Raw genomic sequence first — 26,315 nt, 5'->3', positions numbered from 1 at the left:
TAATTATTTCATTGAAGTTAATGCAATATAAAACTATTGAAAAGTATGATAGTATACTCTTGGTTCTATTTTAATTTTACACAATTTAAAAAAAATTATAAGAGACTGTGTGTATTTATTAAAGTAGCATAAAGTATTTCAGGACCCTGACAATTTATTCTTTCTATAAACAAATGAACTAGGGGAAAAAAACCTCCTAAAACATAACTTCACTGTTACAGAAACAAACAAGTAACCCCAAGATTTTCCACATAATTATTTTGAATCACATGTATTTTGTTATTTTAAAAAAGTAGACAGCAATAAACACAAAAAGAATAGTTCACTCTTTTAAATGAATTAAATACATGATGCAATGTAGACCACCAACAGTCTTGGAAGAAGTGGTAACAAGGCTTCTGCTACAGAATAAAGAGGTTCTCATAGAGAGACTCTAATTCTCTCATTGGCAAAAAACAGACAAACCAATTACTTACTTCCTTTTAACAGCATACAAGAATATAAAGTTATTGTCTATATTGTTCTCTCTCACTGTAACCATAGTATAAAAGTTATTTTTAAACGTATCAACAAATACCTTCTTGGGTGTCAGGACAGGATACTACCCTACCTGACAGTTATCAGAGGGTCTAGGAAGATTGCTTTTCTTTTGGCATTAACACAGAAATTAAAAAATTATAAGACAAGATCAGAAGTGGAATCAAGATTCCCTGACCATGTGGTGTGACAGGAATGTTGATCAGCATTGGACTGGCTATTTGTGGGAGCTTCTCAATGATAGTACTGGACCTGCTGAAATGTATGAACAAAAAAATTTACTAACAAGAAAATGAATTTTAAAAAGAGTTTGTGACTGTGACTATATTTTTTTTTTTTTGGCCAGGCTTTAAAGTTAAAAGAGAAAACAGCAAAACTAGCACTTACAGTGAGGCTCATAGGGAGGAGGAGGATCACCACAAGGAACACATTCCATGTCTTGAAAGCCTCCAAGTTTAGTCTTCCTATAAAATCTAGAAGATAGCAGAATGTGAAAAAATAGTTAACCGAAACAAGTTATTATTCCTCACAAAATAATTCAGGTGTTTTAACAAAATCTTCTATAATTGCAAGTTTTGTCGATCTGTGTCTCAATGCAAACAATCAGGAAACAGAAGAAAATAAAAGTAAACAAAAGTACAGTAGCTATTAATTAATAGGACAAGGCAGATTGAAAATAAATAGGAGGAAAACATCTAGATCTGTTAGTCCAACTCTTATATTCACAGAAGAAAAACAGTTCTGGAGATTTTGGACAGAAATCAATATCCCATTTTCCACACAGATCACAACATACATTAATGACATGCATTAAGAACTTACCTTATGCAGGCTTAGTTACATGTCTAAAAACTAAAAGTGAAGTGATTGATCTATATTTTACAAGGTAATTATCACCTCTAAAAATACATAACAGGCTGGATATCAGTGACATTTTATTTAAAGACCCTTCAAGAACTTTAATACTGAGCTAATGTTTGAAGATCATATTGACTACAGTGACTGGCAAAACCCTACATTCCCAATCAGGGAACAAGAGTAGCACCAAAGAAAAAGCAGAATTTTATAATGCTGTATTTCAAATTTTTTGTATGACATCCTCTAAAGAACTTACCTACAGCCCCTAATCAAATAGGTCTGTCTGTCTTTCAACCATTCATTAGTAGTAAGACAGAATCAGCAGTAGTGGCCTGTTCAAGATGAGTACATGTAGTGATAGTGGCACATTAAATAAAAGGTGCCAACTCTACTGATGTTATATTCCGAACACTGCAAATGCCATTGAAGTATGAAGCTTTTATCAGATAATGCAAACAGCTTTCCAACTGCTCAAGAAACTCCCACTTCATCAATGTGAACAGAAACAGATCCACAGGCTGCAAGACTGAAGGAGTCACTGTGATCATTTACTCTGAACAAAATATGTTAATATTTGTTTCTAGCTGACATGCTCACTGTAGTATTTTGAAGCTGAACAATAGAGAATGGCACGTTGGAAACCCATGCAGAACAGAAATAAATAAGACTGCTGAGAGGTAAAACATCAGTTAAACTATTTGGTTAACCTAGCTGTACCCTCCATTTGTTTGGGCAGCATCTAAACTGAAGGACAGGTATGTGTGGTGGTGTGTTTTGAAGTTCTGTTACTCAAAATATCCAGACCAGGGGTCCCAGGACTACCCTTGCCATGGCCATGTCTCCCTCCCTCCTTCCTCCTGTTTCCAGCTATGCTGTCAGAAAAATTCAGGTTGTGGAAGCAGCTCTCATTTTAAAACATACTCAACACACCTATCTAGGAGGCATTCTTGACTGGAATACTGAGAAGCATTCCCATGTCCTCCAGTTTAGCTTTACCTTTAATTCATGTCCTAATGTGGCTTCTCTTTTAATCCTTTCTCATCTTCCAAAATTCAGCTTATATTGTTTACAGAAGAAGAAAATCTTCTCCTTGCTGACAACCAAGTAAGCCCTGCAATAATTATATATTAATATGCTATAAGAGCATTAATCAATGTACCATGTGGCTGCAAGTAGTACTAAAAGTGGTTGTGAGTAACATCTATAATGCCTGGGGCTGCACCCTCTTGTACAGTGACTTATGCTAAGATTAGCTACCAAACCTGTACTAAGTGCTTTTAAATGAAGAGGTTTCACCTCTAGCTTGAGAAGGAGTAATGGCAGAAGCTGCAACAGTTCAGGTATTTGATAGTTGGCATTAAAAAAAAAATAAAAATATATACAAATAAAAAAGAACAGCTGAAATATAGATACTAAACAAATGTATGAATTTTTTAGCAAGTCTGAAATATATGCTCTGAAAATACAAAGACTGTTACAGTTTCAAATCAGTTCTTATACACTATTACTGTCAGCTAAATTACTAGTTCAAAAAAGCAACAAAAATGTCTTTTTACAAATTCATGGCAGGTGTTTATAATATCAGAACTTGGCAACAATGGAAAGAATAGCTTTTTAGAGATCTTAAGATTTAATAGTACAAACAGAGAAAATTAGTAACAGAATTTTGGGATGACTGGACAACAAATGAAGCACAGCTCTTGATTTATAACAGCAGTTTCAGCAAACAATTCTTTCAGATTAATTTATGATTTTCAGCTAGGATCATGCTTTATGAATTTTAAAGAAAAGAAAGGTGAAAGAAATATCAGAAAGTAAACCACAGCCACTGCTTTTGACCTAAGAATCTATGTGCATGAGAATTATTAGGCATTGACCAAAGGCTGGAAAAAAATGCAAGTAAATAATGTGATAATTTTTGAAGAAGGTAGCAGTGTATGTTTTCAAATGTTTAAATGTTTATAACAATGAACTAAATCACCAGTAACACCGTTTGAGGTATTTTGCTCAGGTGCTGTACAGACCATACTCTCACAGACCAAGTAGGTAATTATCAAACCATTTTTGTAGATAATTACTCCTGCAATTCACAAATTATGTGCTCAGATAATACAGTAAAGCCAAGATTAGAACATAGGACCTTCATACATATACAAAGGGTACCAACATTTATCCAGAAAACATGAACAATCAATTTTAATGTAAATCAGGTTAGAATTGGTTCAAGTCTCATAGTCAGAAATGGTCTTACCCTGGTAAACAGTCCCCACATAGTGCATTGCTGGTGGCAGAACAGTTGGCCTTCTGAAACCTGTTAACCAAGGCACAATCCAGACAAGGCTTGCACTTCTGAAAGCCCCAGTCTTCCTTGAATCTGTTTGGCCTGCATGTCATGCACTGTGCATCCTCCCCGTATCCAAAGCCGCATTCCTGCAGGGATTAACAAGCAACAGCAAGCTATTCAGTCATTGAAAGCGTGAACAAGAGGAGAATGCTGGGATAAAATGAAGACCTGGTGTAATTATTACTGAGAGTAGGTCTTTCTCTAGACAAAAGCCAGCCTTTCAGCAAGTTCAAATGTGTCTTCCACTGCTAATAATCTCCCTTACTTCTATAAGTAATACTTAGTCATCCACTTTATTCATGAAACCACTGTGTATTTGAATGATAAAGGGCTTCAAGGACTCCCACAGTTTCATTATTACTAGCTTATGGTAGAATTATTGAGCTGTCTGTTTTTTAATTAGGTCAGTCATGTGAAAGAGAAGAAACTGGGACAAGTGAAGTATGAAGGCACTTACTCAGTTACAAAAACAGCAAAGAAGCACTTTGATATTAAGGTTCATAGCTAAGGCGAACAAAGTTAATTGCCAAAGAGAGTGCACTGATCTTCAAAAGCTTAGGACTTCTGTTACCAAATAAACCAGAGCTGGCTAATGGCCATCAGCTAGGCATAAAATATTGCTTAGCCAATAAGAATGTCAAAAACTCAATCCACTACAGCTCTCACAGTTCTCAAACTGTCAGAAAAGTTTAATAGATCTGCAGATCACAGGGGGCACAATATTTTACTATATAAGTAATGTTGTTATAGTTGGTTATTTCTGCCAAATTTAGCAGTTTAAAGGCATTATTTCCATTAATTTGCAAAAGGGCACCTAATACAATGGAGAAGCTGCAAAGATAAACACCGAGCCCTATGTAAAATTTTGGGGACTGAATCCTATGAATTCATTACCAAGAACTATCAATCAACTTCTTAAGAGTTATCAAGTTACTGGGAGCTGCTATTCCCTCCAAATGTCCTATCAATTTTGCTTGGTACTTTGAAGTTTGGTTTGATGTATTAGTGATACACCACAAAACTGCAAGGGGAACACAACAAATTGCCAGAAAGAATTAGTTAGGAAAGGCACAATATGGGGACCTTGCTCTTCCATTTTCAGCGGAAGAACAGGGCTTCTTCCCAGTGGGAAGCTGCAGGAAATCTTCAACTAGGGCAACTTCAGAGGAGGTTTCCACCAGTTTGATGCATATAAATATGCATGTGTGTGATGCATATAAAAAACTTTTCCAAAGTCACCAACCTAACCAAATCTGCTGTAAAAAAGAAAAGCTTTTAAACTTTAGAAACACTCTCAGATTCTCCAAGATCCAACACATTTGGATCTTCCAGGGCTTTGTGCTGAGAAAGCATCTATGGGAGGAGCTTTGTGATCAAGCTGGCCAATAGGCCTCTAACCTGAAATGATAAAGTAACAATAAAAACTTCAGATGCATTTTACAGGACATTCTAAGAATTTCTAATTTTCCTTTATGTTAAGAATAAACTTTAATCTCCTCTGAAGAACAGCCCTGAAGTATGCAGAAAATGAACAATTTATGAAAGCAACTACTAAAAGATAGTAAAAATAGATCCACAAACTTAGTCAATAATTTTTAGTTTTTGTTTTGCTTTCTTTTAGCTAAAATGTAGCTTATTACTACTGAGTATTTTTCAGACCAAGGAGCAGACAGGCAAATCATTGCAGTTAGTAACAAAACCAAAGACCCTACAGTTTCATGCACTGTACAGCACGGTCCTCCTGTGATATACTGGGACCATATTAAAGCTGGTAGGCAAAAAGTTTTAAAAAAATATAAAAAACATTTATTTTCTTTTTTTTACTTACTTCAGATATAGAACATTTTACACAATTTTATTTCAAATTGACAAGCTTCTACTAGGAATCAATGCCAAAGCAATGTCAGTTTTAGCTTATCTTCCTGTGTTAATTTTTACACTCGATTTCATTTATGTACTTGTAAAACTGTATACAAAGCTACATGATTACCACCAGGGACTGGAACCAGACAAACTTGTGTTAGATTTTGCACTCCCTAAGTCTAAATAAACTTTTTCATTGAATATCATTAATCTTTAACACACTCTTTCTAAATACCTACTCCTTCTAGTTAGCTTATCCAAACAGTAGCATTATGGAATATATTATACCACTCAGTTAAACCGTTTACATTTGGATCTTTTGATAAATCACTTGGAATCACGTCCTCCCAAGTCCTATCAAACTTTCAAATATAAGGCTTGAATTAACTTAATTATTTTCCTCTCCAGACTACCTTTGAGGCTTTGGATCAAGAAACAAGCAGGAAGCAAAAGTTAGAATTAAATGCTTTCACTCACTGGCCCAAACAGAGTAACCAAACCTGAGTAAATTGTTTCTAGATCAGATCTGCTTTGCTACGGCTGGATGTAGGGACACATCCTTTGATGCAAAGTGGTCCTTTGCATCATTGAATGGTTTACTTTAAAGCTATAAAAACAGCGGATGCAACATAAAGAAATCTTCTGCCCAAGGAATTTACAGTCTCCCATCTTTTCAAAGACAGTTTCTAAGTCCTTGCCAGGAATTCCACAGATACCAATTCATAACAACTAAAACTTTAAGTATGTACTTTTTCTGTTCACATAATATTTGAGGTAGTTAACTGCCTGGCAGGTGCAAATAAATATTTAAGCTTGTAAACCAGGCAGAACTTCAAAAAGATCTGTACTTATAATTAACCACATTCCCCAAACTGAAGGATATGATTTAGATGATGGATTCAAACACTTTGAAATCTTGGACTTCATAATTTAGCAGTCCAGCACAGATACAAACAATTGACTGTTCATTTTTTTATCAGTGCATGAGCAAAAGTGATGTGCACCAGTTTTTTCTGTGCTCTATTTAAAAAACTGGCAAGTTGTATGGCTGATGAGATCTGAATAGTTCCCAACTCCCCCTCATCCTCTCCATCCTCCCACTCTTAACTTTAAAAGAGAGCTCATCTCCTGTGGCATTTGAACTTAGGACTGTAGAAAAGAGAAATAAAATTTGTAATAGCAATCAGCAAGATTTCAAAAAAACCATTTTTTATTTTTGTGCCAGAAAAAAAAAGCACAAATAAATGCTGCCTTTATTTTTGCTGTCGCAAAGCTTTCTGTGAAGAACACTTAGTACACTCCTCCCTTTCTACTTTCCCTTTACAATGAATGAAATTTTTCTCTCTCAAAAGACACACAGTACAAGCCAATAAACTCAAACACTCCTTTAGAAAACTGAATTCAAGTTAATTACAAAAAAAAATCTTCAAAATTCAAACGCACCACAATTTTCTTGATATCTATACAGCTTTCACTACCACGGTAATCTCTTGACCTTTAACTTAGGTATCTCCAGAACAACTCTGTTCAGAAGTGTTTCACTGAGGTATCACGTGGGGTGACTGGTCAAGGCTGCCTAGGAATCTGCAGCAAACTAGTTAACCAAACTCATAATTCTCTTTCTAGATAAAAATATTAAAAGCACACAATAATGCAGACACCTATTCAAGAACTACCTGGCCACTGTTAAAGTTTTCTTTCACTATGTACTATACAAACATTGATCCAGACAGAATGACTATAAAGGGTACTGGAGTTAAGTGGTATGGTTTTTCCCTAAAAGTTGAATCCAACACAGACAGTAAATGAAGAGTAAATTAGATTTTAAACATTATTTCAATTAAAATAACTTCAAATTTCATTTAAAAAACGCTTTCAGGCATCATTAAGATCATAATCTGCAAGTATATTTTAGAATTGTTTCTAGTCCCACTGACTATCCACAAACCATGCAAATCCCTAGACAACACAGCCAAAGCAGTTCCACTTATGCCATGAAGATTACAAGAATACTTGGTATTCTCAAGAAAAAGTCTACCAGGCATTAAGACACTTAATTGGTGTTGGGTTCATGTAACAGGCTGCGGCACTACGCTGGTGCTGGGAAATGAAGCTTTTCCTAATACCTTTGAGTACATGGCCTTTTTAAATAGCACACAGTTTTAGCTTCCTAAAGTACCTCAGGCTGTGGGTCAGCCTCATCTAGAATCCAATAATGAGCTGGATCTATCAGCAGAAGTCTCTGAGCAGGACAGGCTGTAACAGCATGCTGCAAACATCAGGCTTAGCTGCTGTGTCAAAGTGCACAGCCAGGGTCAGAAAAGTTTCATTCTCAGTGAAGATGATTTGACATGCCTACATGCAGCTGCTCCAGTTTCCAGAAACACATGCTGGCCTCTCCTGAGCTGAGATCTGGCAGGCTTCCTCACGAGCAGCTCTCTTGCTTTGAAAATTTAAGAGCGACTGCAAACGTGGCAGCAGCTGCTCTCGGTGCCTTCACTGTGACGGCTCGCAGTGGCAGCACAGCACGCTGATGTTCTTGTGTCAGGACTGTCACATCCACGAGAAGCTTCAAACAGTACCTGCCTGTTTAATTCACAATTTCTTTTTCTGAGACAACCTGCAAGTCTTCTCTTTCTTCATCATACACCTGGTACAAGGAAGCAAGCTGTGACACACAGCCCCACCTCAGCAACCACCAAGCTGCCTCTGTCCCACCAGCTGTCTCTCAGTGACACTATTTATCATGGCTCACTTGATGGCACTGCTGGCTTCAGGCACTCTCCCTTTCACCTCTTGGTTTCTATTCCTTCCTTGACATATATTGTCCTCAGTGCACTGGCTCAGCTGATAACTTTAAAAAAATGGTGGTGAAAGGACTGGAAGGACTTAAATTCTGTACTTGAATATCTTTAAGAAAATGGCTGAAACATGAACTATGTCATTTTTTTTTCTGCATTAATTGTGATTGGTATAAATTTCAATAGTATATAAGGCTTGACTTATTTCAGAAGCATATATAAGATAGGATGAAATGCTGTTACTATCAAGCCAAACCAATGACTATTCAGGCACTGGTAAACTGAAGCCACTTGAAGAATAAAAGGTATTAAATTATTTGTGCTTAACTATGTGAAGCTTTGCTGTCCACTAAATTAATGAGAAATGCAATAATGCTGAGCCACATAAAGCAAACTCTTTCTTCTGAATCAACACAACCATTTCAGTCTCCCACCCCAGAAGAAAGCACTGCTTAACAAAAAAAAGAAAAAAAACCTGAAAAACCTAACAAAAATCCCCAAACAAAAAAACAACATGAAACAAAGACTGCCCACACTGAAAACTAAGCTAATTCAGTGATTCAATGGCTTCACAAACATTACCAAAGACATGTTTATGAGAAGAAAAGGCTATACAGAGATTTTTTTTAATTAACAAATAGAAACAAAAAAACATGGGAAGCAGCTTTCACTCTCTTCCCCATCAATTCTATTGATACAAGAATAAAGCTTCCTTTCTTCTGATAGCAATATGTTAAAAGTACTTAATAAAGATACAATTAACATAAGTGATCAATGGATTTTAGTTCTAAGCTAATGTAACATTGCAGCATTGTTATTAGAACAGCATATAGGCAATCAGAAAGAAAAAGCTGCGGGTGGTACTATTACTTTCTCACTTGAAGGAAGAAAAATTACTTTAAAAACATTTTTGAAAAAGTGAGCCCATTAAACTGTCACAGCAAAAGCTGAAAAGAATGGTCTAGATTCAGAATTAGTTACATGAAATAAGGCTGACTTTTTGCTGGTTTTGTTTTGTTTCATGCTATCAAGGGTGTCCGAAGTTGCTTACCTATACAGGAAGGTCAATCCAATAGACTGAGCATTGGTTTGCAACCAAAATTAAAAGACTCACCATTGAATCACAGAACAGACAGGTCAGAAGGAGCCTTGAAAGAACATCTGAAGCAAACACTCATGGGTCAGGGACCTGAGCTGATCTGATCTAGCACCCTGTCCAGTTGCATCCCAGAAGCTCCCAGTGATGGGGACTCTAGGGAGATTGTTTCAGTGAATGAATGCTCTCACTGTAAAAAAGAAATTCCCCTGGTACAATTTGTGCCCATCACCCTTTGCCTTCTCTATATGGTGCCTTGTGAAGAGAAAGCTTCTGTTACACACTATGGCCTCTACCAAAATAGTTCTACCAAAATAGTCCTGCATTACCACAGGCAAGTTGATCTATGTTAGTGTCTCATGTATAAACTGAGAAAGGGCAACAGAATTCCCCTCATTTAGAAAGGTGAAATGCTCATAGAGTATAGCAACAAAGATAGATATATCTAACTGAAGTTGTAAAAATAAGTATACACACACATATGCAGTCTGTACAGCTGGGTTTTTGCCCTGTATTTCTGTAAAGTCATGACAAGAAAGAAAACTACATATTTAGATTGTAACTGAGGTAATTTCTCATACACAAGGTGATAAAAGCTGGGCTTTTGCATTCAACCATACAGGCTGATGTGTTTTGTTACAAATATAAAAATGAAACCTGTCTGTCAATTGCTTAAAACACTCAGGGAGAACTGAACCAAAAACCCCACCACTAACATTGCATTTTACAATACACTTAGACACACAATCATGCTGACACATCCAGCAGTATATCTAGTTTTATGCAGGAGCACTAAATATTCAACAGGAAAACGGACATATTATTAAGTGTTAAGAAACTGTTATTAAACTGTAGCATTATTATATCATTGTTTTCTCATATGTAAAAAAACCAAGCAAACAAAACTTCTCCTGGGCTGCAAGTTACTTCAAGTGTATCATTAAAGGCCTCTTCCCTTTGCATTTTGACCTTTGACTTTACATATTTGTTGCTTCAAGCTGTAGTTCTGCATGACTACTTTCAACCACATTTCAGTTACAGTCACAGCATCACATCCTTCACTATGATTCACAGAAAATTGTACCTCTATTTATACGGGAAATTATAATTCCAATCATTTAGGTTTGAACAAAATCTGTTATTTCATTTCTAGTATAAAAGAAAAATATTTTTGAAAGCCTATTATTGTCTGCGACAAGTAATTGCTTACATAGTCAAATTAACCATCATTCCTATTTTCAAAAACACCAAACTAGTCCTAGAAGAATCAGAACTGTAAACAAAAAACCTATCAGTTTTGTAAACAATCTGTAAACTAACAGACTGTAAACAAAAATAGGTGAAGCAAAACCGTAACTTCAATAGTGTATTACTGCAAACTATAATCTTGTTTAGTTTAGCAGTTCTTTATTAAATTGAGTGTAATTACTGAGGGTCTGAGTTTTTATGCTTTTGGGTTTTGTTTGCCAACTAGATAAGTATATTGTCTAACTATATAAATGCACATAGTACTGGCCCACTGTTACAAAGTGACATATTTACAAGTGCCTTTATAAATTAAAACACCCCCCAGAACATCTCAAATTTAAGGCCAATCTGAAAAACTCCAAACTAAACCACATCCTTGTCATAAGTCATGTCTAAATCTCTGCTTAAAGAGCATTGCTTGTATGACTAAACCTTAACTAATGCTGCCCACCATACAAAGGGATTCCCACTAAAGTGTGAAACTAAGTATTTCTGTTAATGCACTGAACAATCACCACAGGGGGTCAAGAGATAGAGAAAGGTGTCACTCAGTTTCAGTAAATCCCTTCAAATCTCACACAAGCCACAATACTTAACTTGTGCTTTTTTTTCAGAGCTGAACATAATAGGAACTACAGAGCCATAAACTGAAACTGAACTTCTCTTTTTCCCCCTGCAGTTTGAACACACATACACACCAAACTTAGTAACGGTTCATGTTAAAAAATTTTCAAAATAAACATTTCAAATTCCCTTAAACACCCTAAATTCCACCTTCAGCATCCTTTTCACACTCTCAGTAGAAGTACAAGACAGAGTCTGCCCTTCTGCATGCAAATGGAATGCTCTTTATGGCCCCACCTCCCAGGTGCGGATCTGACTGCACAGTTATGTCAGGGTCACAGCTTCACACTCCGGCAATGGGCAAGATGTGGGTTTAGAGCTGGACACTGCAGAAAGGGTTTTACACATGCATGGGTCTTGGTAGGTCTACTCTGCACCACCCTGCACTGTTCTTTGCCTTACCATCCTCAGGTTTCTGGCAGGACACTCCTGCTCCCTCAGACATCCAATCTCCCAAGACACATGACCCATTTTGTAGCCTCCTTCACCTACAGCAGCTGAGTTAATGAATGCCAACATATTCCTCCCTTTCAGCTATGTTTTCCTTCATTGTTCTCTATCCCTGCTCATGCACAGCACCTACTTTCTCTGAACTGAAAACAACTAAGATCCCCCTCGTGACTTGCATTCAGACTTGGAATTTTGTTGAAAATTTTGCCAAGTGAACTTTCTATTCTACTGAATCCCAGCCCATAATCACAACCAGCATTCATCTCTGTTGATTCATTTCCACTGTCCTCAAATCCTAGTAATTCAAAAACTTTTATGGGGATTTGCTTTTGCAAGAACTGCAATTGTTATAAAAGCAAAATGCAATTGCCTAAGATTCACAATAGTATTTCCTTCTCCATGAAATCAAAAAAACTTCCTATGTGCTTTCTAAATATTATCATGTATTTGTCTGGCCTCAACTTTTTCAATTACTTTTCATGGCATAAAGATTAAAATTAGGTTTATAGCATTTTTAATGAATTGTAAAACAAAGAAATTGTTCAAGCCTGACTTGAATCTGGCTTCCTAAAGTGCTCCAACCATAGACCCAGTGAAAACAGAACAATCACCTATTTCCCTCCTGTTCTAAGGAACTATATTAGCTCTCATTTGAATCTTAATCTGTATTTTTTTTTGTATGACCCAATCTATTAAGACAAAAAAGTCATATATAAAATATCTAAACTTTGTCACCCAAAATCCAGAACCAATTGTGAATTGTGAATGCCAGCACTGTAAAAATTAAACCACTCCATGTCAGCACTCGGTTTGAAATTAATCACTGGTTTGAAATTAATTTTTCACATTCTTTTCTACAGAGTAAGGTTATGCAGTCTTAACTCCCTGTGGTTTTTCCCCTCCTTTGTTGTTACCTTTAAAACAATCATTTGAGAGCCCATCCAGATGGTACTGTCTACTTTATTAGTCGCATCATCATTTTCTGAACTGAGTATTTTATAAAAAATGAAACAGATAACATAGTTCTTGAACAACTGCAGAAGGCTCAAATGCCAAAAATGTACATATTTTAATGTAAGTACAGATATCCATAATTTTAGATCAAATACATAAATGCACTTATCAGAAATAAATTCAAGAAAGCATGATTTCCTTACCTTTGAGAGTTCCATTCCAGGACCACATTGTTTGCAGAGGATACAGTTTCCAGTCTGGTCCCTAAATTCTTGCTCTCTGCAGTCTCCAGTCTCGCAAATTACCTTACTTAGCTAAAACACCCAAAACAACAACAAAACAAACAAGCAAATAAAAGTAAATTCATCAAAATATACTAAATCTGAGAAATAAATCCATGTTTTGATCTTAAAAATAACTTTTGGAATTATTAATTACCCTTAGTTGTACAGCAAGCCAGAATTAAGTACACTGAGTAGGCAAGGTAATTGTGTGCTGTGCCACAATCTATCCATAAACTGAATACTCCAAGCATCTAAACTATGTACAGCACACTGGAGTAAGAGATGGCCACCTCTGAAGTGAAGCAGCATCACCTCCACAGCAATATATTCACTTATATTTTCTGTTCTAGTCCACTCCTTCATCCATGAAGAGGCTCACAAGGTAAAATTTTGTAATTGTGTATGAGGAGGAGCCAGAAATTATATGAATCAGTGGACCAAGCTTAAGCTCACATCAATAAAATGTGTAAGCATTGTCTGCATGCAGCATTTGAAGACTTTTAGTGTTAGCAGTAATGTGTAAAACAAAAGACACAGCTTCTTTGTCCAGTACAATTTTTTCAACATGGGGGAAAAATATTAATCTTTAACTTACCAAATACGCTAGTAAAATGACAAGCACCTTCAGTTTATCATCTCTTTGTAATCCTTTAGCATCCATTTCTTGAGATTAAACCTTTCTCCCTAGAAAAATATAAAAAGGAAAAAAAATTATTATATTTACATTGTTTAAATTGCAGAAGTCATGTGTCCATTGTACTTCATGACACTTGGCATGTCAAAATACAATCTGTCAATGCCATTAACATTTTCAAATAGATTTCTGGAAGATGCTAAACAACAAACATATGCTTTAAAAATCATATGCCTTTTGAAGACAAAACACAAAGTTTCTCTAGCTTTAAGTCTCAAAAGAAGAGAGTCTTAACTGGCTATCAATCCAGATTACAGAAGATCAGCATTTATTAATCTAACATCCCTAACATATGTTTCTTGCTTGCAAAACACTCAACTAAGTATATGATCAACAGACAAAAATAAATTTCTTCAAATACACCATGTTGTTTTTATCATTTAAGAGTAGAGACTGACAAATGAAAGGATGGAAGCCAACACAAAAGGAAAATACCCGAGAAAAATATTAAGAATAGTCACAAAATGCTTTCCAACATGGAACTACTGCAAGCATAATATGCTTTCAAAAATATACAACCAGAATGAACAAAAACTATAATAAGCACTCAATTCCACATTTTACTGCATGAATACCCTAGTTAACAAATTCTAATCAATAAGAAGAAAGTATACTTCAGTTACTATTGATATTTTTTAAGAGAAGCTGTATCTTGAAGTGTAAAAAGAGGAAAAGTCTACTAGAAAGAACAGAGCAGGTAGAGATGTGTCAGACAGCACTCCACAGGAAAGCCAACATGACATTTTTATGGTTATTTCTCACTTAGTGATGGCAATGGTCTATGGGCCAATGACAATTACCAGATTAAATGCATGTCAGCATAGGTAAAAAAGGAGACGTGGTTTCAAGGAATATGAGTACATACAGATATAGTATTTGACATAGGTTTCTTTTTTAAGTCTGAGGGAAAAAAATGACGCAAGAAACATTAAATGGAAAAATCTCAGAAAAAATTCTGGAAGACCAAAACACAACTTCATGTAAAAAGCACTGTAGGACAAATAGAAAAATGAAAAAGGAAAGTCAACAAATTTTAAAAGTTCTAAAGTCATGAGAAGCTGACAATTCTAATGCTGAAAAAAATAGGTATGCGTGAACAAAACAATTTCTAGTAATAGCAAAGAGCAAACGGTGGACAGAGACAGTAAAAATACTGTTAAGAGAACTCAGAAATTTCAAGAAACACTTCTCATCCGTTTTTAGAAACATAGAAAATGGGTAAATACACAGACCATACATTATATCATGTACTGGCCAACAAGTAACCAAATATCTTTTAAGTAAAACCAGATTAGATAAGAGACAAATTGTGACACTTTGCACCTCAGTAACCTTGAAATAATTATCAAGTCTTAATTTTGATCCTGTTCAATTTTGCTGTTTATTCTCTTTGGAATGCTACAGAAATTCAAGAGTAATATATGAAGAAATGAAAAAATAACTTACAATCATCATACAATAAACAAGGCTACACTGCATTACAGAAAAGCAGTCCTGTAAAACAAACTTGACTTCACTTGATTCAGAGAAGACAAGACAGAAAAGCTAAAAGTCTAAGAGTTAAATTAAATAAACTGGTTAAATACTGATCCAAAGAATCATGCTGAAATTAATGGGACTTGGCAGGAAAATCCCCATTAACTTTTTTATTTCACGTAATTCTGTTTAGTGGAAAAAATAAATACTTCATGTGCTTTCTTAATTGCTATAGGACTTAAAACTTTACAGAAGTGTGAAAGGGAAATAAAGTTGTAAACATAATTGAATTTCTTAGATTTGAATGACAATGATTATTCCAAGTCATATGATTCCTTAATAATTAAAAAATAGCTAAATCATAATACAGTTCTAATGCAATTATGATCATCTATAGAATACTACCAAAACTTCAAAACCAGGATTCTTCCTAAGGTTAAAAGTAAGTTTCGTTTTAAGTTTCAATATTCACTTTTGCTTCTGAAAGTAGATGTGCAACATATCAAAAAGAAACCGACAATTGTAAAAATTGTATATTTTTGTGTCAAGTTTCACATTGAATTTTCAATACAAAAAATACTGCTGAGCTGTAATAAGCCTAATGATCTAAAATATGGAGCTGTAACACAATCTAAGAGGCCTATGTTTTCTGTGCAAGCTGCCTGAAGCACAGAAAAAATAAAGCAAATTAAGGACAGCCCAATTAACTGCCCTGCAGACTAATTATCTACAATAAAACTACATTAGCTTAATGTAATCCAGGTATATTATACCTTTTCTCTAATACACAATAACTTGAAGATTTAATATTGTTAAAAACCAGTATATATACAACTTATCAAAATCAATACTGAAACAAAGCTAATTACATATTTTCATCTTTTAGTATTCTGGAGTCACAATGGAATAAAAATGAAATGCCAGTACAGAACAAAAAGCAATATTAAAAATCTTGCTGGTCATGCTGAATCATGTATTTCAGTTTTGGAATTGCCAAATCTGTTATAAGATGATCTTCTTATAGCAAGTATCTCAAAGACTTTTAGAACATAAAAAGCACATGGCAAACCATCCTGTACCATAATACATTTTGTACACTTAGGTGTGAAATTTGATTGCAGCTGTGAAATATTCTTTATTTAAAAGAAAAACTACTGCCTTTATAACAGTCTTGGCAAGTCCAATCATCAGGAGTTCCGCAACCCAGAGTAAATTTTTAAAATCAAGCGTTTTATTACTGGCATCAAACTGGCAAGGACTTCTCCAACTTACCCTATGCTTGACTAAGGTTTAGTTTTTTGACTGATCATTACAAGTTTCATGAGATTTTACAGCTTTAGGCCTAAAATATATCTTCTATATAATGAGTCTTCTATGATCAATAAAGATTCCAAAAGAGGCTTGCAGGTCTATGGACCTTAAACTTCAGAGCACTTCAGCAGCACCAAAACACATTTAAATAATTTCAGCAGACGTGTAGGAATGCCTGTGGTACTCTATCATGCCATCATTGCATCCATTGTCACCACTCCTGCCAAAACAACACCAAAGACTCTACACTGACTAACGTGAGAGAGAAATGAGCCAGTGTACAAGACATAACAGTTGTTAAGAGGACAAATAAAATAAGATGCTTCTTTCATGACAACATTTTGATAAAAAAAATTGAAAGGCACCTTAATAACTCAATGTATTGAATGCAAGTCCCAGAGGAGAGATAACTGTGTCAGCTACATGTTTCCTGCTTCAATCTCCAGTTTGGTAAAAAGCCCTGCTTGAAAAGCAGACTGCAGCACTTAATAATAGGCTGCCATTGGGCAAATTTCTTCTGTTATGATATCAAGTGGCATTATACTGATGTCTGTTGGACACTAGCCATTCACCTCATGCTTTCAAGTAAGAGGTTATTAGAAGTTTTTTGCCTCTAAAACACGTGTGAGCAAACAGAGGTTCCATACCTTTAAAGACTATTTGCTCTTGTCCAGATACTGATATTAAACTGAGTTGAGTTACACTCAGTTTTATTAGAAGAAAGAAGTCTGTGGACAGAGTTTTTTGAGGTCACTAAATCATTCCAAATACATCTTATTAGGTTAACAGTAATGTGCTTGCCTAAAATACTCAGGGAAAAGCAATCATTACTGGTAATGTACTGAACTCAGGAGAGGGAACTTGCATTAGGAAATGTAGTTGCATAATTTTAAGGTCATTTGAGGGCTACTATGCATATATACAAACATGTAATAAATGTATTGTGGAAGTAAGAACTTCCAGCCTTTGAAGGTTATAGAATCCATGGCCCTCTAAAATTTACTCCTACATTTACCAGCTTGCTTGAATAGTACTCATCATTTTATTTCAAAGTCCACGTCAGAAAAATATGTCTTTTTTCTCTCCAAAACACTTCAAATTCCCCCATGAAAGACACACCACCTCAAGAACCAAAGCAGCGTGACTAAATGATGGCTGACTAGCAGGTTTCTCAGACACAGAAGCATCCAAACTTTGAAGTTAACATCATCCATCTTCTAAGGGAAACTTTAAAAATGGTGAAGACTTCCAACTTCACACTGACTTAACTTGAAGTTGTGAATTCTCAGTTAATGCACAACCAGGTCTCTGAAATTTCCTGTATTTGATTTGATATTTTTACTTGATGACCACTTTTCACACACTCTATAACACCGGCAGAGTACTCTGACAAGTTCTGGGTGAGAAAGAGGACTGAAAATATAATCACTTTATCTTGCCAACAGAGGTCTCCGGTATCCAGCAAACAGGGTCTCAGCTCCTTTCTAACCACCTACTTCCCACCCGCAGCTGTCAACTGCGCACAATAAAGCAAGGAGTGGCAGATGGCTTCAGCAGAGTCAGTGCCCCAGGGGCAAGAAACAAGAGAAGGGAAAGTACTCATGCTGCTGCAATGACAAAGACAAAGCAAGGGAGCAAGTTAGGGACAAGAACTTCCACTACAGAGCTGCACATTGTTATTTCTGTCTCACAGGTCTAGGACACCTTCCCCTTACACCCTGCCCACAACCCTTGTAGTCTTCCACTTTATGAAGTAAATGAGGTCTTGCCTGACCACATTTGCTCCAAGTTTTCCGAGAAATGTGGAGGAAAATCTCCATACTGTCAGTTAGGGCACATTCGTCACATTAAATATCACATTGAAAAGATCTGTAATTTACAATCCTGCCATACCATGAAATATACAACATTAGGCTGCTATGGATTTATTTCTAATTTTGTAAAGACAGCGGTAGCAGATTAAAGTTAGAACCTTGCTGGTGATCAAAACCACTTAGATGTATTTTTGGGGCTGAGGGAAATGAGAAGAAGAAAGGCCCATAAGACACAGCCAGGAAATATTTGTGCTGCTTCTGAGTACCACACACTTCAAGTTACGTTAATTGAAGTACTTGTCTTTACAGGAATAATGGTGATAAAGCAGTTTATCATTTGTGTTCTTCAACATATCCAGCTTATCATTAATTAGATATTAGACTGAAATAGTGTTAACAAAGGTGCAATGTGGCAACATTTTTCCTACACATAAACAAAGCATTTTAGAGGATCAGAGCCTGTGATTCACACAAGAACTCCCACTCTCACCAAAGCTGATGAGCCTACTCACACAACATCAAAACTGTGGTGAAAAGAATGTTGCTTCTTCTGTTTAATACATCTCACCCATCTCAAGTTCTAGGAGACACTGGTTTGCTAGATGAAAGCTCAGTGTCAAGATGAATTTTTACTTTTGTACTCAGATATGTGAATAAGTAATACATTGAGAATGCCAGTATTATATTCATACTTCACTTACACCAAAATATACGAATAGTTCTTTTTCAAAGTAATTTTTAAGGATCATGAATTAGAAAGCATTGGGCTGGTTAGTATACCTTACAATGGTGCAATGCCAATATGCTACATTTATCAAGTCAGCCTTGAGCAATTTTGGATGCCGTGCAATGTCTTAACAACCACAGACATGAGTTACTTTCATTCACACCATTCTCTTTTACTAGGATTGCAAGTTGTTGAAAGTGAGAAAAAGTGACTTATTACCTCCTTAACTGACATTTTAAGCATCTTACTAGTAAACTAATACGGAAGCTTACTTCTAGGTCGAAAAGAAACAAACAAAAAAACTCCCCCAACAAATCAACCAACCAAAAACAACAACAGAAAAACCCACTCCAAAAACCCAACCCTCTTCTCTTACAGTAACAAGCTCCTAGGTAACACACCTAAGTACCTAAGTAACTTGCTTTACACCTGATGGTGAAGGTGTGCTTGAAAGAGATTATGCAGTAGTTAAGAAACCTACCTACAGACTGAGTCAATTTGCCATTACTCATATTAAATGCTACTGGACCACTTTGTAAACTTGATAAAAGCATCCTTCTAAAGTAGTTGTAAATATAAAGGTGGTAAATAAGTATTTAGACTTTTCACAAATATCAGGTAAAGCTTTCGGTCCAAGGTCAGATTAAATAGGGACAGGAAAGGAAGTCAAACAATCAAAACCTTTTCAATATACCGAACTGTAATTGGAGCTTTTAAACCTCTTACCAACCAAAAGAAAAAGTGGGGAGCTCCTACTCCTCCAACTCCAGCTCTAACATTGTTTGAAGCAAACAGCAGCTTATTAATGCAGCAGACACGAGAAGCGCTCGCGAACATGAAAGCCCGGCTCTCAAGGGCTTTTTGTTCGCCGCACTCCGGGGCGTGGAGCAGCCGCTCCAGGGCTGTCGAGACCTGCAGAACCCACCACCACCACCACCGCCAGCAGCTCCGTGGCTGCGCCGTGCCCCGCGTACCCACCGCGCACCCACCGCGGGGGCGGCTCGGAGCGCCGGAGCCGGAGCAGGGGATGCAGGGCCCGGCCGAGCCCTGCCCGCGGCCCCGCCGCCCCTCAGCCGGCGCTCTCCGCGGGGCTCGCTGCCATCACCGAGCCCGCCGCCCTCACCGAGCCCGCCGCGGGCCCCAGGGGCGGGCGGGCGGGCGGCGCGGTGCCAGGCGGGGCGGCGGTGCCAGGCCAAGCCCCGGTGCCCCGGCGGAGCCGCCGCTTCCCCCGCGGCCGCCCCGCTCCGCGGCCCGGCTGCCGCACGCACCCACCTGCCACGGCCGGCCCGCAGCGCCCCCGCCCCGCCGCCGGCCCGCGACGGGCGCCCCGTCACCCCGGCAACGCCGCCCCGCCCCGGGCTGTCAGCTGAGCGCGGGCAGCCAATGGACGGATGGACGGATGGATGGATGGATGGATGGATGGATGGATGGATGGATGGATGGATGGATGGATGGACGGATGGACGGATGGATGGATGGATGGATGGATGGATGGATGGATGGATGGATGGATATGGATGGATGGATGGATGGATGGATGGATGGATATGGATGGATGGATGGATGGATGGATGGATGGATGGATGGATGGATGGATGGATGGATGGATATGGATGGATGGATGGATGGATGGATATGGATGGATGGATGGATGGATGGATGGATGGATGGATGGATGGATGGATGGATGGATGGATGGATGGATATGGATGGATGGATGGATGGATGGATATGGATGGATGGATGGATGGATGGATGGATGGATGGATGGATGGATGGATGGATATGGATGGATGGATGGATGGATGGATGGATGGATGGATGGATATGGATGGATGGATGGATGGATGGATATGGATGGATGGATGGATGGATGGATGGATGGATGGATGGATGGATGGATGGATGACAGATGGATGACAGATGGATGGATGGATGACAGATGGATGACAGATGGATGGATGGATGGACGGACGACAGATGGATGGATGGATGGATGGATGGATGGATGGATGGATGGATGGATGGATGGACGGCACCGTGCGTCCATGCTGGGAGGGGGTGAGTGGGGGAGTGTGCCCCCTACCACTGGTGCAAAGCCAGGATGAATTGCAAGTGAGGGGCTGGTGTCCCTTTTATCCCACCAGGAGGACAGGATAGCAGCACTCCTGTGCCCACCGCTGCTTCCAGATGCTGCCCAGTGTTGGGACTGCAGCCTTGGCGTTGCTGATCCCCATCAGAGGGAGCTCAGGCTTATTTGTGGCTGCTGGGATGTTCTAAAGGTACTGGCTCTTGGCCACTGTTCAGGTGAGCGTACAATGAGTCCTTGTAATTCAGCAAAGCCCTTTCCACCTCTCCTGCCCAAAAAGCATGACAGAGGCTTTCTGATAACACATTGCAAATTCTCCTTTCTTGAGTAGCTTTTTCTTCCTGCTAGCTCAGAGCCTGAAATATTCTATCCATTCTGCAGGTAATAAGTTACCCAGCTGTAAGCACAGTGCTAATACCAAATGCAAGTATCCATGGAGAAATTGAGAAATCCAGCCCTTCAAGGACAGTAAATTATTCATGGTCACTAGGCTGGGTGTTACTGCCACTTACTGTGACACAAATTAGGAGCTTTCCTGAAGTTAGTGATGCTCCAACATTGGTGAAACTAGTCTTGAAGACCTTGGTAAAAGTACTGCTGCTGCAAGGATTTCAGGTTATTAGTTTTACTTCTAATGAAAAAGTTAATGATCCACTTACAGTCTAGACAATTGTATGGACACACAAGGAACAGGGTTAGGCTCTGAAAAAATGAACAAACTATTATACTGGGAGGTAAAGCATTTTCAAATAAACAGAAATTTTGGATCTACTCACCAAAAAAAGTTTGAAGATCACGAGCCAAAGTGCTTCTCTAAAAACAAGGAGTGCTTATTGAAATCTAGCAAGTTGTATGCAAAGAGAGAAATGACTGCTGCAAAACTAGTTGTTTCCAATTATAAAACCCAAACAACTCTGAATGTACAGGGGTTTTCATGCAATTCTCTTCTGAAGGGCCTTCAAAGAAGAGCTTTGCTTCAGGACCCTTGCCAGGAGGAGCTCTGCAAGGGGCTGGAATTTCAGCCAGGAATGGCATGCTGCGGCGCAACAGCAGCGCATCTGTTGTGAATAGCAGCTGCTGCACACCACTGAGCACTGCACACTGTCTCACTATTTACTGACAATCTTTTGTGTGTTGACTATTTTCTGGAGCCACCAGTGAAACTGTTGCGTGAGTTCTTCTTAGTAGAATCATCATGTGTGTTTCAGATACTTGTTTTAAAGCAGTATAGTTAGACAAAGGTATTAAAATATCTCAGAGTTCTTGAAGTGTTGACTAAACACTCAGGATTACCATATAAAGAAACATTAAGACTTTCATCAGACAGTGGGTTACTATGCTAATGAACTCAGAGCAACGTGTTGTCTGTAACACTGAAACTTAAACATTTAAGTCCTTGTTGTAGCATGTAAAATCTTTCCTCTGAATGTAAAATGGATGAGTTAGTTCCATTCATCATTAAAAGGTATTGAAAATTGTAGAGTTTACATTGTTTTAAATCATGATGCTTCTCAGGAAATTGAAGAAGTGAATTGTTAGAACTAGTACAGAGATTCTCACTATAACAGAGAAAGCAAAAAAGAAATACTTGGAAAGCAGTTTCAGCTGACCCCTTTGATAAGACTAAGTTGCGTGACATATCTGATGTGGAAGCAGAAATTGTACAGCAATAGGAAGTTGTTATCTCCATATCTCAAATGCTAACACAGTTCCCCCAGTCAACTGTGAGATAGATCTACTCTTGTTATGACAGCTGTTGGAAACTGATGTCAGTATAACTGTGCAATGTCTTTTGATAATCTTAACTATTACAAACCTTAAAATATGTTTATGATGTTATCTAAGGCACACTGTTTGAAAATGGATCTATTTATAATCAGAAATTGCTCAAGCTATTTTAATAAATAAATCACACTTGGGAGTTTCCTAGTCAGATCCGCTTGAAAAAGCATTGTGAATTTTTTGTTTCTGAAGGCTTAAGCCTGAGGATTAATTAATGTTTATACAGCTCTTAGTAAAAGCAAAGTTACTAGTGCCAAGAATTATTACTATTTAATCTTTAAAAGTCAGATCAATGACAGGCTAAACTGTCAGAGAACTGCTATTTAAAACAACAAAATTTGCTGAACATCCTCTTCCCACCATGCTTGAATGTGTTCAAGTGTGCTTTCATTTCAGCCTCACTTACATACAGACGAGCAAAGATATTTTTCAGCTTAATTGGGTTGACGCCCATCTTTGTTTAAATATCTGGCGGATTACCTAAAATCCTAGGGGCTTTTTACAAAATTTAAAAAAACTTTGTTTCTTAAATGCATTTTCAGAGCCTAAATGTTGCAAATAATTATCTATACAAATCCTACTCAACAGTGTAATCTATCTGATTAACCAGGGTTTCTCCTGTGTGCAACTTCACCCATTTGTGTGATAGGTCAGACTCTTGTAGTGATAGTTTAATTGCATTAGACTTGTACAGCTATTTTGACTTCTGAGGAAAAAGACTCCTTGTGTTATTTTTTAAAATTTGCTTCCCTTTCTACTTTACACCAAGCAGAGGTAAAGTTTAGAAACAATTTTCCTCAGAAAATAGATGTATGTATTGGACAGCAAGCAACAAGCAAGAGGGGACTGGAAAGGCAGAGAAGCTCAACAGCAAAGCATAGAATTAATAAATAAAGCCATCTTTCCAGAGTTACAGGAACATATTTTAGCACATCATTGTGACTTAGGGAGAAATACTACATTTTGCTTTGGCTATGCCTTAAATTATATTCTTTCTTGACAGCTATACACATATTATTCATACTGTGCTAATTACTTTCCTTATAATATAATTGACTTGTTAAGTAAGAATGTGAATTAATTGGTGGCATGGAAAACTAAGTAATTCCAAGTCAGGCCTAGTTAATCTGTATCTGGCATATTATCTTTTGATATTCAGTAAATTGAAGTTTTATATATACAAATACTGTTTTAATGAGAAGAAACAAACTTTGCAGACTGACTAATGAAAGGTATCTACATTTATCTGAAAGTGTTGATAACTTGATCTTCCTCAGATGCAAGCAGCCTGTTAAAATTTGGGTTTGCATGTTGCAATGGTGCATACTGAAATATTAATATCTTCAAGGTCCTGTGGACTGGTAGACATCTTAAAGAATAGTGTTCAAGTGATGCTTGACTGACTTTTAGTTGCAATTTCTTAATAAATGTATTTAAAATTTATATACACCTAAATTTAGACCTAAGACTATATAAGTCAGTATTACTAGCCACCATTAAGACTAGATCTTCAAAGACCTCAGTGTCTGGAATGTTTGCAAGTCTGGTCCCAATTATGGGTTCTGAGTTCTTCTGAAAATCTAAATTATATTTAAATACTACAGAAGGAGTTTGAGTCTTATTTTAACAGTCTGACTCCAGCTGCAGGCACAGAACACTCATGGATTTGGCCCAAACCCGCACAAAGATCTGGCCCTTTAAAACTGCAAATGTGTGAATAATCCTAAACCTTCAAAAGATTGTTCCCTTAGAATGAATTTATGGAGTAGATGTCTCAAAATTTCTTCAACACAATACTTTTCATAAATAAGAGTTTGAGGAACAGAATACAAAACACTGTGAGTGGAAATTGCATCACTGAAATGCAGCAAAACTAGCTGTTGGCTCTAGACAAACCTAAGATTTCTTTAATATATTTATTAAAATGCCTTAGAGGAAACTTCTATCATCAGGTCAGAAGATTACTTTTATTTTCAATATTTCATATGGTACAGCTGAACTATAATCCCTTCAACCTTAAAATAAAACCATTTCCTTTTGTGAATAGGGATGTTATGCTTATAAATTTAGTTCTAAAAACTTGTGGAAGTGGAGACTTTTTTTCATCTCAAGTATGGAACTATTGGGCTTAAAAGTGTTGTCTGAAGAAGGCACAGTTTAATAAATGCACTGAGAGCAAACAAAGTATTACAGTGTGTAGGAGATATGGTTGGTCTTTGCTCAGAAAATAAGTACTCCCCTGAGTCATGTAATACATGTATTCAAATACAAATTTACAAAACTATAGATGGTATGAATGACCAGTGCAACCCAAAATCTTATGTACCCCCAAAGCATTAAAAAATACTGGGTTTGCTTCAGTTTTTCAATCTATTATCCTAGATAGTCTGTTCTCTATATAATTCTGCCCAAGAGCTGCAAACAAAATGCTGCATAAATTACAAACAATCTTTTGAACTTTGTACACACAATGATGTGTAGTATTATTGGTTATGTGAACTTTATAATTCCTTAAATTCTTGCAACAGAAAACTGAGAAACAACCCCAAAATTCAGTACCTGTTATCTGATGAAGTTTTCCAGTGCCAGAGTTCCTGCAGCTTAATTTCACACCGCCGGAGCTTCTGTGTTAAATGCTTTTACCTCCTTAAAAAAAAAAAAAAAAAAAAAAAAAAAAAAAAAAAAAAAAGAAAGAAAGAAAAAGAAAAGAAAAACAAAAAAGTATGTCAGCACAAGCCCAGACGAAACTCCAAATCCGGGAAAATAAAATTAACCATGCAGATCAAAGGCAGACGAGCACTGAGACCAAATGCCTGTAATCTGATCAGTGATCAGTTGCCGTACATCAAAGGCAGTGCTTTGGCGAGGAAAAAGAGCTCCTTTTCCAGCAGGTAGCTGCACTCAAATTCTGCCTTTCAGTGCTCTGCTCTGGCTCTTTTCCCCCTCTCCTTGCTTGTGCTGGAAGAATGCGCACGACTCTGAAATGCTTGGGGTTGAGTGGCTGGATCTGTAGCTTTTGAGTTCCCAAGCTGTGTTGTGGATTGTGTGTTGGAAGCTTTCCCCAGTGCCAGCGGGTTCCGCTTTATCCCTTTCATCTCGCTGAGCTGCAGATCCCATGACATCATTCAATGCTGTGGGACTGGTTAGAGAGCTGTAATACAGCCTGTGGGGGAATGCAGCTGAAGAGCAGCAAGAGTTTGCATGATTTCTAATCAGGTTAGTCCATTGTAGCAAACCCAAGGCTCACTTCAAAGTCTTCACTGCATTTAAGTTTCCTCCCAAGAAGAGAGAATAGTGTAGCTAGAAAGTTTTCTTTAAAAGATCCTTTATAATTTTGACTGCAAAGGGAAGTTACAGTCTTTC

General features: G+C 37.4%; 1 protein-coding gene across 3 annotated transcripts in view; it reads right to left on the bottom strand.

The window, feature by feature from the left end:
• Positions 1–26,052, bottom strand: part of TNFRSF19 (TNF receptor superfamily member 19) — a 57,666-nt gene extending 31,614 nt beyond the window's left edge. Inside the window, exons 1-6 of one of the 3 annotated variants that reach the window (XM_063149039.1) lie at positions 25,797–26,052; positions 25,512–25,598; positions 13,655–13,743; positions 12,979–13,089; positions 3,647–3,825; positions 925–1,010 (exon numbers count right to left, since the gene is read on the bottom strand). In XM_063149039.1, the coding sequence (XP_063005109.1) occupies positions 925–1,010; positions 3,647–3,825; positions 12,979–13,089; positions 13,655–13,720 (442 nt within the window). In that variant the 5' untranslated portion in view covers positions 13,721–13,743; positions 25,512–25,598; positions 25,797–26,052. Of the gene's footprint in view, positions 1–924; positions 1,011–3,646; positions 3,826–12,978; positions 13,090–13,654; positions 13,744–19,807; positions 19,963–20,353; positions 20,391–25,511; positions 25,599–25,796 lie in introns of those variants that run through there. The other 2 variants (XM_063149040.1, XM_063149041.1) reach the window with 2 other exon arrangements.
• Positions 26,053–26,315: the final 263 nt, after the last annotated feature.

This window comes from Melospiza melodia, chromosome 2, assembly GCF_035770615.1.
Source record: "Melospiza melodia melodia isolate bMelMel2 chromosome 2, bMelMel2.pri, whole genome shotgun sequence".
In the NCBI taxonomy this organism is placed as follows: domain Eukaryota; kingdom Metazoa; phylum Chordata; class Aves; order Passeriformes; family Passerellidae; genus Melospiza; species Melospiza melodia.
Note: the sequence above shows the minus strand (reverse complement) of the source record. Positions and strands in the feature narration are given on the sequence as shown.